At 52.1% G+C, this 13,261-nt stretch overlaps 2 protein-coding genes across 4 annotated transcripts in view; one reads left to right on the forward strand and one right to left on the reverse strand.

Moving 5' to 3' along the window:
• LOC113245700 (E3 ubiquitin-protein ligase RNF4) overlaps window positions 1-3,305 on the forward strand; it is a 207,212-nt gene extending 203,907 nt beyond the window's left edge. For all 3 annotated transcript variants that reach the window (XM_057309835.1, XM_057309836.1, XM_057309837.1), the window contains one exon: window positions 2,546-3,305. In XM_057309835.1, coding sequence (XP_057165818.1) covers window positions 2,546-2,639 — 94 coding nt within the window. In that variant the 3' untranslated portion in view covers window positions 2,640-3,305. The remainder of the gene's footprint in view (window positions 1-2,545) is intronic.
• An 8,578-nt stretch (window positions 3,306-11,883) lies between these two features.
• TNIP2 (TNFAIP3 interacting protein 2) overlaps window positions 11,884-13,261 on the reverse strand; it is a 37,176-nt gene continuing 35,798 nt past the window's right edge. Inside the window, exon 6 of the mRNA XM_026485912.4 lies at window positions 11,884-12,646. Within this exon, the coding sequence (XP_026341697.1) occupies window positions 12,383-12,646 (264 nt within the window). The 3' untranslated portion in view covers window positions 11,884-12,382. The remainder of the gene's footprint in view (window positions 12,647-13,261) is intronic.

A 13,261-nucleotide genomic window follows, 5' to 3' on the forward strand; every position in this document is an offset into this window, starting at 1 on the left:
ACTACAAAGGGAATTACAAGAGAATTTACAAGAAGAAGAGCTCAGCAAAGGGGCTGGCTGTACGGTCAGCGTACGGAAGTTATGTTTTTCTGTACCACCCGTAATTTGAAGATGTAGTGTAAATAAAGACAGTATGTTTAACAGCACCAGAGTCTATGCAGTCTCCATGAATAAATCCAACAGAAGTTGCCCACGACCATGCATAGACGGCAGTAAAGCATGAGCGAAGAGAGACCGTTGAAGACCTGGACTAGATCCTATATTCATTGATAGGAAAAGTAAATATTATAAAGCTAGCTCACTTCCCAAAATTTATCTGTAGATTTAAAACCCAAGAAGGATTTTGTAAAATTGAATGTTTCTAAAACGCAGTAGTGTAGGGTGGGTACGTGGTGATACAGTCACACGTGGAATGCTGTACAGCCGTGGGAAGGAACAGACTAGACAACGTGGATCTTACAAACTGAATAGTAGACAAAAGGCAGAACACGAGAATATACATAATACCCTGTTTATATAAAGTTCAGTTTAGACACAACTAAAGTACATTTTTTAAAATTTTGTTTTATTTAAATTCAGTTATTAACATAAAGTGTATTATTACTTTCAGAGGTAGAGGTCAGTGATTCATTAGTTGCATATAACACCCAGTGCTCATCACATCACGGGCCCTCCTTAATGCCCATCCCCCAGTTACCCCATTCCCCCAACCCCCTCCCCTCTAGCAACCCTCAGTTTGTTTCCTGTGGTTAAGAGTCTCTTATGGTTTGTCTCCCTCTCTGATTTCCTCTATTTTATTTTTCCCTCCCTTCCGCTATGATCCTCTGTTTTGTTTCTTCAATTCCACATTGAATTGAGTGAGATCACATGGTATTTGTCTTTCTCTGACTTACATTGCTCAGCATAATACAGTCTGGTTCCATCCATGTCGATGTAAATGTAAGATTTCATTCTTTTTGATGGCTGAATAGTATTCCATTGTCTGTTCTGCGGGGTGAGCTCTTACAGCCTTGGAAACGAGCACACTGTGGCCTCGTGGAGGAATTGCACAACATAATGTTGAATGAAAGTAGCAAGGAAAAAATGCACACAGGATGATTCTGTTCCTGTAAGTTCAGAAATCAGCACACGCAAACACGGGTGAGGGCTGCAAGATTATGGGGCGGTTGTCACAGACGCCAGGGTGCAGGCTGCCTCCTGGGAGAGGACAGCGAGGTGCCGTGGGGTTGGCAGGGTCAGGCTTCCTGACCTGGGTCGGGGTGTGGTGACCCAGGCTTTTGTGGTCCCGGTCACCTGTGTACACGTGTTCTGGACGTGTGACACGGTCCACAGCGGACCACATGGAGGCCTGATGGGCAGGGGGTGTCAGAGCATTGGGTGCAGGGGAGTCAGGGGCGTGGGGAGGAGGCAGAGCCGGCGGCTGGGGGCCCTGTGCTGGCAGAGCCCGTTGGGGGCCTTGCTTCGGTTGGCTCGGGGACAGCTATGGGCATTCTAGCCACCGCGCATGGAGCGATGCGGGGGCGCGCGTAGCCTGATGGGGGGCCGCTGGGAGCTACCGTCAGAGCAAGGGGAGACGGTCGAGGCAGACGGGGGAGCTTCCCAAAGGTTGTAAAGGTGATGCCACTAGGACTCGGGATTTGACCAGCTGTGGCCAGGGAAAGAGAGGTTGGATTCTGGGAGGTGGCACAGTGCTTGGGAGTAGGGTGGGGACGGACACACGACTCTGTCCACCTGGACACTGATGGCCCAGCAAGCAGCACGAGAAGTTGCGCGAGATTGAACCGCCGTGTAGACGAGCACACTTCAGCGTCTGGCCGTTTGGCAGCAGTAACCATTTTCAGGCTTAATTCAAGTTTCTGATACTCATATGAGAGCTGGACAGGTGAGAACTTTGGAAATTATGCAAAGTAAAGGCTTTTGAAAGGAAGCGTTCCTCATTTAATACAGAGCCGGCCGTTATCGCCTGGGAAGCAGGTGGTAGAATGTGGTGTTTTCCAGATGCTGTTCGGCGTGCAGGGTGTGTGACCCAGAGCTGGGCCCCAGGGCTGGAGGCCTGCTTCTGAGGCCCTGGGGGCTCCCCTCTGCACCTGCTGCGGCCCTGAGCGCAGGGAGTGGGGGGCTGGGGGCAGCTGTGACTGAGTCTCATGTGCAAAGTCCCATATGACACTCACGTGTGCTTTCGTGGATAAATGAGGGCAGGCGGGATCTCCATGGCTTAACACACGGAGAAGGGCAGGGTGGTGGCTGTCGGCACGTTCTCAGATGGGCTCCTCAGAAGCTTCCCTTGGGCAGCATCCCTGGAGGACAAGTTAGAAAAGGACACAGGACACCAGAGGACATTGAGGGCACTGGCCAGTGTCCTGAAGAAGGGGATCCCCGTCCTCCCGAGGGCCGCTCTGGAGGGTGGCCAGGTATGGAGGGGACCTTGACGCCGGGTCTGGCACACTGAGGCCCCCTCCCCCCAAGGAGGTCGTTAGGCTTTGCCGACACCAGCTCGGGTGTGGGCTGTTGCCGTCCGTGACCGTTTGGCTCTTTGTCTTCACAGATTCTGTTTGGATTCCGCTAGACAGACCCGACAAAGACTGTCCATCAACTGGTCCAATTTTAGCTTGAAAAAAGCTACTTTTGCTGCCCACTGAATGAGGACCGCCTGGAGAGGGATGCGCGGGAGGTGGGCCAGGCCCCGGAGCTGCTGTGCTTGCCCAGGGCTGTGCCGGGTGGGCCGCCGCACCTGAGACCCCCCAGACCGAGAACCCGCCGCTCGGCCCGCGTTGGTAGCTCGTGTGCGTGTAGTCTGTGAGTGAGGCGTCGAGCACAGCGCCGTGCTGTCGGATTGGAACTGTAGCTCCCGCCGGTTTTCCACCGCGCGGCCCGGGAGCCTGGGCCGTGGCCAGAGACGCGTTTCATCATCCACGTGGCTCGTTGCCTCTGCATCTCGCCCTGTCCTGTCATCTGTCCCCGCCAGGGCACTGCCGTCACTCAGCTCTCGTGTGCCCTGCATCCCACCCGAGGCGGGCTGGGCGGGCAGGCGCTCTTCCGTTCTCCTCCACAATCTGCTGTTCAAGAGTGTACGCGTGGCGCTGTTTGTGTCTGACCCCCCGACTTGTAGCCAGCTTGTGTAAGATCCCTTGCAGAATGAGAAAGTTCAAAAACAAAACCCCACCCAGTACTCACACCATCAAGTCTGTTAGAGAGTGTACGACTGTATTAACACGGAGGCCTGCCTGGCTACTTTTTTAACATATTGTTAAGTAATATTAAAATCATGTCTTTCTTTTTGAAAGATGGAATACATTAGTACAGCAGAAGACCTCGTCTGGTTGCTTCCTGCTGGGGACGGGGGTGGTGTGGGGCGGGGCGGGGGCAGGGCGTGGGGCAAGTGGGTGGCAGTGCCCCCCAAGGGGAACCTGGGCCATCAGCCCTGGAGCATCTCCTGGGTCATCCCTGGCAGCAGCTTAGGGGTCGTGCCGGCCCCCACCGTCCTCCACACAGCGGTGTATCCCAGGCCTTCGTGCGCCAGGCAGGGCCAGGCCGCGGGACAGAGCCCAGCCCGACACTCCGCAGCAGGGTGGAGGCAGAGAAGGGGTCACCGCATTCTAACCTCTGGGGCCAGGGGAGGCTGAGCCAGGTGGGCCGGAAGGTCAGCAGCAGGCCGGGACGACACAGCCTTGTGGGCAGTGCCTGTCCGGGTGGGGGCGGGGGGTCGTGATCTCTAAGGAGACTAGGAAGAGTCACGGGCGTTAAATTGGGTAAACAAGGAGTGACACGGGCAGTGTTTAGGATGAAGTGCGAATGCTGCCTGGGTTCGCCTCCTCTGCGGTCTCTCCCGGCGGTTTGCGGAAGTCTCTGGCGGAGCCGCCTCCTGGTGGCCGTCCTGCTCCCACCCAGTGCCTCTCAGGAAACCTGCTTGTGTGCAGCCGTAGGGGTGTGGCGTGTCCCTGGGTGAAGGGGGAGCGATGAGGGCCCCGCTTCCATGTGGAGACGGGGAGAGAGGAAGCAGCGTCTGGAAATACTCTGCCGGTTCCGTCCACAGCACTTATGGACAGACGGGATGCAGGTAAGACGGAGGAGGCACGAGGGACTCCGAGGCTTTGGTCTGAGCCCCAGGCGGGATGGGGCTGCCCACCCTGGAACAGGGGTCAAGTCTGAGGTGCCCATCAGCCCCCCCAGGTGAGATGTCTGGCGTTGGGGATTGCTATTCGTGGACAGAAGGCCACCCAGGAGCCAGTGCGGACAAGCCAGGGGTCCAGGCCCCAGAACCAGTGTCCAGGGTGGGAGGAGGAGGGCAGCGTGGAGGACGCAGGCGGAGAGAGACTGGTTAGGGCAGGACCACTGTGGTTGAGGTGAGGTCCACAGACTGGCCCGGGGCTCTGACACTGAGGTGACCTTGACCACAACCCAGCAAGAGCTGGTTTGCAGGAAAACAAGGGTGGGAACGGCAGGTTCTGGGAGTAGGAGATGGGGCAAGAGGCTGGCTGCCTTGTTTTGCATTTTGTCTAACTAGGCGGGAAGAACAGGGCTACCCCTTTGCTCGTGGGATGACCCCGCAAAGCGAGGAACAGGCTGGGCAGTGACCACAGCAGGAGCCATGTCCTCGAAAGGCCCCGATGTGTCTCCAGGACTCCCAAGCCCAGGTCTGGGCCTCCACCCATCCCGGTGAGGGCAAAGGGGAGCCGGGGCTGACTGGGCCAGTGCAGCAAATGCTGGGAAGGATGGGGGTGGGGGGTAGTCTGCTCTCTGGGAAAGCTGCCCGCCCAGGCCCCTGGGACCCTGTCCCTGCCCCATCCTTTTCTCCCCATGGACAGTCTTGAGGCTGTGTTGGGGGCTAGTCCCACCTCTGGGCCTCTGCTTCTGTCTGCCCTGGGGGGCCACGGTGGCTGCCAGGGAACCTCAGGGTCCCCCCTGTGATATGAGCAGGACCTTGTCAGGGCCATGAGTGGTGAGGGGGATCCCTGGGTGCCCACTCCTGAGGTGGCCCCACCTGCCACCTTCCCTACCCTTGCTCCCCTCATATACAGGCCAGCCACCTGTGCCTCGTTCCAGGTCTGTGCACTAACGCCCCTGCTGTTCCTTTGGTTCCTTTCCCAGGAGGAAGGGGCGTCACTTTACCATTCCCAGTTCTCAGGAATAAAAAATGGAGGATGGCTTTGGGAGCTGGGGGGCCTAGGACAGAGCCCAGGAGTGGCGGAGGTGGAGGGTCGGGGCTGGCAGGGCTTCCCTAGTTCAGCCCCTCCCATGCCCGCGGAGGCAGGCCCAGGCCAGGAGACTTGTTACTGTGTGTCCTTATGCCCAGACACTGCATTTACAGATGGGGAAACCAAGGCCCGAGGTGCGTCTGCGGGACATCCAGTTCCAGTCCTGTCTTCACAGGGTGTAGACCTGGGAGTCGACCCCTGGGGGAGCCTCACACAGACCACGTTGGACTATCACCTCCTTTACACGGTAACAGTAATCATGAGATGAAATAAAATAACAATGGCTAGAAAAAGTAAAAATGTCCTTTTATTGAACTTTGTCTGCATACTCATGCCGTTAAACCAAAATATTATCAAAAGGAGTATTATGGTACCAGAAAGGATGAACATTTCTTAATTTCATTAATATTAAAGGAGAAGAAAAAACTTAACCTCCGGTCACACTGTTTCTCGTTTTAAACACCAGTAAAAGCTCTCCTTCGCCCACAGAATGACAGAATTGAAGTAACTCGAGTCCTGGTTCTTCATCTTCACAGTGACAGGCAATCATTGTCTGTCCTGGATCCACTATTAAAATGTAAGCAGAAGCACCGAAGGGTGGGAGGCGAGGTGCACGAAAAAATTTCAAGCGGTTCCGAACTGTTAAGAACTTAGGCTTGAAACGAACCGTGTGCCACCAGGAGCCCGCTGCGCCTCCAGATGGTTTTCCGTGGAGAAGACAATGTGGATTAAGAGGAAGAGTCATAGATATGTGCCCGTGGCCCCCGTGAAGGATGAACTGCCACGGAAACTCCCCTGCCACACACAACTGTAAAACCAAGGAAGGCGTTTAAACAGTGTTTTTGGATGTTAAAAGCAGCACATGGCAGTGTTTTCTGAGCGAAGGGGAGGAAACAAGGTGAGCCTCTGGGTGCCCCAGCTTCCAGCTTGGGGGCAGTTTCCAGGCCCAGCACGGGGTGGGGGGTGGGGGTGGGGTCTGCAGAGCCCGGCAGGACTGCTGAGTAGAGCAAGCAGAGGTTGGCATTCGGGGAGGCCAAAGTGGCTGGAGTTTGTGGGGCAGGGTTCCAGACAGGCGGGGCTGCATATAAGGAGCTCTGGGGGTCTGCAGGGCCCCCCACAAACTACTGATGTGGCGGGTGTGGCGTAAACTTCCAGAAAGCAGAACAGCCGGAACAGCATTTCCACTAGCCACGGTGGAGAACCTTGCAACGCGCAGCGCAGACACCGGCGTAGAGTCCTTGCAACGCGCAGCGCAGACACCGGCGTAGAGTCCTTGCAACGCGCAGCGCAGACACCGGCGTAGAGTCCTCAGGCGGCTGTGACCTTAGCAGTGGGGTTCACTTCGCCCTAGAGTGAAATCTAAAGCTAAAAAGCAAACCTCAGAAGGATCAAACTGATCCTGAGTATCTTAACTGCCTGGAACGAAGTCCGACACTCTCTGAAGGAGGAGTACAAAAGTAATCCCACGCCCAACGAGATTCACCGTGCTGGAACCCAGGCAGAAATTACCAGGCCATGCCAAGAGGAAGGAAAACGTAAACCATCATCAAGGGAAATACTAAACAAACCATAGGAACAGACCCGAAAATGACAGTTGGTGAATCTGCAGACAAGGACATTGAAGTGGCCATGGTAAGTCTTACAAATACACTCAAGATGTAAAAGAAATCGTGAACAAGATGAAGAAATGAAAGATCCAAAAAAAGACCTAACTGAAGTTCTAAAGAAAAAATACAGTATCTGAAATGAAAAGATACGCTGGATAGAATTAACAGCAGATGCAAAACCTCTGAGAAAACACCCATGAACGTGATGGCACAGGCGCAGAAACTACCAGAAAGAAGCACTGAGAAGAGAGAATGGAAAACGGTAACCTAGGGGACAGTATCGAGCATACCAACATACATTAACTGGAGTCCTGCAAAAACGGGGAACAAAAAAATACTCATTTAAAACGAGCTTGTCGCGGGTTTGCTGGGACTCCGGATGAGGCTGCGTGGCGCCTGTAGACCAGTGTGGGACGCAGTGACATCATCACACTCCGGAGCTCCCAGTCTGCAAAAGCGACTTCTGTTTATTTACATGTTCTTGAATCTCAGCAGTATTTTGAGCTTTTTTTATAGAGATTTTGCACACTTCTGATGAATATTTTCTAAGCATTTTAGGTTTTTGACATTATCATAAATGGGGTTATGCTTTAGTTTCCTGGGGTTCCCCTAACAAAGTGCCATAAGCTGGGTGGCTTCGAACAGCAGAAGTTTATTCTCTCACAGTCCTGGACGATATAACCCACAGTCCCTGGGAGGGTGTTTACCCAGAACACGGGTATCTGCAGGACTGGTTCCTTCTAGAGGGTGTGAAGAACCATCTGTTCCACGCCTCCCTCTTAGCTTCTCCTGGCAATCCCGGGCTTGTAGAGGTGTCCCTCCAGTTTCTCTTCGTGTCTTCACATGGCCTCCTCCCGGTATCTTTTTTTTTTTTTTTTTTTTTTAAGATTTTACTTTTAAGTAATCACACCCACCGTGGGGCTCGAACTCACCACCTCAAGATCAAGGGCTGCCTGCCCCACCAAATGAGCCAGCCGGCACCCCACGTCTCTTCTTACAAGGACGCTAGTCCTTGGTTTTAGGGCCCACCCTCCTCTAGCACATCATCTCATGTGACATCTGCAAAGATCCTATTTCCAAGTAAGGTCACATTCACAGGTTCTGGGGGTTAGGACTTAACGTCTTTTTAGTCACCTTATCTTTTAGGGAGACAGGTTTTTAAATTTGCTTCTCCAGTTGTTGCAAATATACAGTAGTTGTGGTAGGTTTTTCATATATTGAACTTTGTATCTTGAGATTGTCAAAAGGACTTCCAAATTCTAAACTTTAAGATCACCTAGGATCAGGGCGCCTGGGCTGTCGTTAAGCGTCTGCCTTCAGCTCAGGTCATGGTCCCCGGTGCTGGGATGAAGCCCCCGCATCGGTCTCCCTGCTCAGGGGCGCCTGCTTCTCCCTCTCCAGCTCTCCTGTGCTTGTGTTCCCTCTCTCGCTATCTCTGTCAGATAAATAAAATCTTTAAAAAAGTTTAAAAAAAAAATCACCTAGGATTTTCTGTATCTAATCATGTCATCTGCAAATAAGGACAATTTCTTCTAATTTTTCTGTTCTTTATTCCTTTTATTAACTTACTGCACTCGGCAGAGCGTCCTGCGCACCGTGGAACTGCAGCGGCAAGAGCGAGCGCCCTCGCCTCCCTGTAAACCTGAGCAGGTGCAGGCACGTCACCAGGCAGAATGTTGACCACGGGGTTTCCGACATACATCTCTATGGGATTGAGGAAATGCCTTCTAGTCCTAGTTTGCTGACTGTTTTTATCATGAGTGGGCATTAAATGTTACCATATGCCTTTTCTGCTTCTCTTGAGATGATCATGTTTTTTCTGTTATTCTAGTGAATTACATTCTTTTTTTTTTTTTTTTTTTTAAGATTTTATTTATTTGACAGCACAAGCAGGGGAAGTGGCAGGCAGAGTCTGGAGAGGGAGAAGCAGGCTCCCCACAGAGCAGGGAGCCCGACGCAGGGCTCAGTCCCAGGACCCTGGGATCATGACCTGAGACAAAGGCAGACGCTTAACCAAACGAGCCACCCAGGCGCCCTAGTGGTTTCTGTTTTTTTAATTTAATAATCAATCTTGTATCTCTAATTAAAATTCTACTTGGCTATGACTTACTATCGTTTTTGTATCTAATTCAGTTTAATATTTTGTTTAGGATGTTTGCATGAGAGATATTTGTCTTGTTTTTCTCAGGTTTTGGTGTCATAAAAATTTGAGTTGGGGAACATTCCTTCTATTTGCTGAGTGTAAGATTGGTATATCTTCCTCAGATGTTTGGAAGAATTCACCAGCGACATCATCTGGGCCTCTAATTTTCTTTGTGAAAATATTTTTAATTACAGATTCAGTTAACTTAATGTATACAGAGCCACTCGGGTTTTCTGTTTCTTCTTGTATCCATTTTGGTAAGTTGTGTTTTTCAAGGATTTTAGCCATTTCATGTGTTAGACTGATCCGCACAAAGTGTTCGTAGTAGCCCTCTTGGACATCCGTAGTGATGTCCCCCTTTTCGTTCCCGCCTTATCAGCAGTTTGTCTCTCTTTTCCTCATGAGTTTTGTTACTGGTTTTGTCGGTACTGTTGCCATTTCAAAGAACTCTTGGCTTTGATTTCTCGGTCTTCTACCTCATTGTTTTCTGCTCTTACGTTCTCTCCTTTCCTTTCTTTGGGTTTAATTTGCAGTTACTCTGGCTCTTGAGATGGGCACTCAGATCACTGAATTTTAACCTCATTTTCACTCAGGTCAAAGTATTTTCTCATTTCCATTGTGTTTTTTCCTTTGCCCACAGATCACTTAGAAGCGTGTTGAGAATTTGGTATTTGTTACTGAGTTGTGGTTTAATCTCACCTTGGTCAGAGAACATAAACTCAGTGGTTCATATTCTTTGGAATATGTCGTGACTTGATTTGTGGCCCACAGATCTGTCTCTGTTGATAAGTGTTCCACGTAGAGCTGAAAAGAATTCTAGTTGGCTTTTGTTGGGTCTAATGTTCCCCATATGCAAAAGAGGCCAAGTTGGTTAAGTATTTTGGTTAAATCTTCTGTATCCCTGCTTTTTTCCTGCTTCTATGAGGTGTGTTAAAATCTTCAGCTATGATTATGCATTTATCCAGGTCTCCTTTCATTTACATAGTTTGAAGCCATGTTATTCATGGCTTCAAAGTGAACACACTGTCTTGGTTAGTGTTGGCATGCTGTCTTTTTCTGTCCTTTTCATTCTCTGTTCTTATAAAGTATGTCTCTGCGGACGAGCATATAGGTGAGACTTGGTTCTTTTCACGTGACAGTCATGATCCTTCAGGCAGTATTTGACCCACTTACCTTTAATTACTGACAGAATTGGGTGTAAGTCCACCATCCTGCCACCTATTTTGTTTGTCTCATCTCTTCCTTGAATTCCTTTAGTTCTCCTAACTTGTCTTGCTTTGAATTAATAACATTTCTCTGTTCTGTTCATGTTTAAATATTTTTATTACTATTTTAGTGGTTACTCTGTAGAGCTTATGCCTCCCTGCTGCATCAGAGTCCACCTTAAATCAATGCAAAAACTTCTGTGTAAATGCGTTAAATGCCCCCTCCCCCACCTAGAAAGCTCTTGTGGTCACGTTTGCATGTTTTAAGCCCCCCAAACAGGACCCACGCCATGTTCTTCATTCCCTTCTATACTTGTTTTTACCCAGAGTCACTTCCCTTCAGCTGGAATAATCTCTGTGGTACAGATTCCTTGTAGTAGAGTCTGTTGGGTATCAATTTCATTATCTTGTATTTGTCTGAAAATACCTTCATGCTGCCTTTTTCCCACGTCTAGTATTTTCTTTTTTTCTTAAGATTTTATTTTTAAGCTCAAACTCCCAACCCTGAGATCAGGAGTTGTGTGCTCTACCAACTGAGCCAGCCAGGCGCCCGCCTAGAATTCCCTTTTGCATAATGCATTTGTGGTTACTACAGTGTAAGGTCGAGATTCTGCCCGTTTCTAAAGAAAGGTGGTTCCCCTTCTAGGAGGCGGGTGGTTTGTTGGTTGATGACCTGGGACTCGTATACCTTTTTAGAGCAACAGCTATTTCCATTTTGTCCCAAGACGTCAGCTTTATTCCTGAGGCCTGACCCTTCTAGGGTTTCAAAGGAAAACCCGAAGTGTCTACCAAGGCCTTCTAACCTTGAGGGACCCAGATTCAAAGCTGTCACCCTATAACATTCAGCCACCGGGATGCCTGCTTAGCTGTTTTCCATCTGCTGTTCTCACCCCAGAATCCTTGAGGTCTTGCTCGCACGCACAATTTGGGGGTGGGCCCAGGATTTGAAGGTTCCCCCTTTTGTGAATCCCTTCTCTCTGGGATGTCCCCATCCTCTCTTTCCAGCGCCCAAGTGTCCACAAAGTCTTCCAACTCCGACTGAGGCTTTTCTGCTGTAGCCTACCCAAGCCAAGCCACACAGGCCGGGTCCCTTCCAGCCGGGCTGCAGCAGAGAGGGATGCGTGGGGAGTCCCAGAGGAGGTGACACCTGAACACTGACTTGAGGAGGACTTAACCACGTGGAAGGGTGAGTTCCAGGAAGAACAACAGACTGTGCAATTAAGAACACAGGTTCAAATCCCAGCTTTGACACTCAGCCACTGTGTGACCTTGGGCAAGTGATTTAACCCCTCTGCCTCATTCTCCTTGCCTGTGTTGAGGATGATCCTAGTACTTACAGCCTGGAACTGCTAGAAGGGTTAAATGAGTGAACCCTGGCAAACACTTAGCACGGCATCTCAGTCTCCCCTCTCGCCTTCTCATTCCTGTCCCCTGCTCCACTGACAGGCCCTACACAGCCATACCTTGCTCTCTGTGGCTCTAATGTGCTCCCAGCGGGCACCTGCTTCCTCTCCTTGTTTCCAGCCCTTGACTTCAGGCCCTGGGCTGGGGCTGAAACAGCCCAAAGGCAAAGCTGGGCTGGCGCCAGGTCACGTGGCCAATCCATCTCAGTCCTTTGGCAGGTGGCAGACATGGGAGTGTTTCTCCTCACCAGCTGGTCTTAAGTCCCGCCCGGAGTGGAAATACTGCCGGTCCCTGCACCCAGCCCCCAGGATGCATTCTCAGAGCGGTCACCAGAGTAAGGACATTTATTATGAAAGTAAGTGACTGTGAAATGTCTCTGGACTTCCAGATACGTGGCAAAGGCTACTGCAGTACATTACAGTGCAGACACACAGCTCTGCGGTGGCGGGGACCGGCCCCCAGGTGTGAGGTGCTGCACAATGCTCCTGTTCTGCAAACCTCCTGGTCCTTATTCAACAGAACAAGGCAGGCCTTTCACCCTGGGGCCCACACGTTTGGCCCGCCCGCTCTCGCCAGCAGCTGTAGCGTGCCCGGGTACAGGTGGGGCAGGCCGGTCACGCTGGCCTGGATCCCTGCACCCGGCTGCTCCCAGCCTCAATCTGGCAGCTGGGGGGGCCACACTACCTCCCAGGAGCAGATGCCCCACGGGAGGTTCCCTCTGACCCAGTCTGTTCCATTGCCCGAGGAGGACCAAGGTGAAGGATCAGAAACACCCTCAGCCTGTTCTGGGCCCCAGATTTTGAGGGCTGTCCGTGTCCTGCGCGGGGCTCACTGGCAGCACTCAGCCACATGCCTGAAGAGCTCCTCGCCTTGCTCGTCACCGAAGCACCGCAGGCAGTGAGGGCACTGAAGGTCCCCCTGCCCTCTCCGGGTCGCTCCAGGGCACCTGCCCTCAGCGGGGGAGTCCAGCCCCTGAGATCTAGTCCCAGCCCTCCGGCCACTGGGTGCCACGAGCTCCAAAGCATCAGTCTCTAAGTACTTGGAGGTTCTGTTTCCCGTGTGAATCCGGCAGGAGCCTGGCTCTCGGTGGTCCTGGAAAAAAGGCAAGTGTCTGTTTATGTGGGCTGCCCTGGAGGCCACGAAATCACATGCTGGGTTCTAGCACTTGAGATACTTCTTTTATCCCTGAGTGGGACTCGCACCCCTCACCCTGCTTCCTGGAGTAGCCCAGAGCCCAAATGTGGCGGTGCTCCTTACAGAACCAAAGCAGTCACACACACCCCTGCGTGTGCTCAGGAAGGGACAGGGTCGAGCAGGGTGCACCCCCCACCCCTGGGACGGTAGGCCTGAGCGGCCCCTCTGCCCTGGAGAGCGGCCCCAGACACCTCAGTGGAGAGGGGGAGGCACAGCTCAGCGCGGGGAGCTGGGCGAAGCGCATCTCGGCCTCGCTCTGCACCTTGTCTGCGGAGCACTTGGGGCCCCCAAAGGCAGCAGGGGTCCCCCAGACAGCGGTCGTGAGGCGCTGTGGCCTGCAGCGCTCATCACTACTGTTCAGGAACTTCATTCCAACCGGCCCTGCTGCTTCTACGTCACATGTGAATTGGGATTTTCCGCAGCGGGGCTACAGCTCACTGCCCAACCTTCAGCACTTCCGCCCCGGGGCCATCCAGGCGCTGAGCAACAGTGAGTGCTCCCCGCTGCTCCCCA

Source organism: Ursus arctos, unplaced genomic scaffold (genome assembly GCF_023065955.2).
Source record: "Ursus arctos isolate Adak ecotype North America unplaced genomic scaffold, UrsArc2.0 scaffold_9, whole genome shotgun sequence".
NCBI classification, from domain to species: Eukaryota; Metazoa; Chordata; class Mammalia; order Carnivora; family Ursidae; genus Ursus; species Ursus arctos.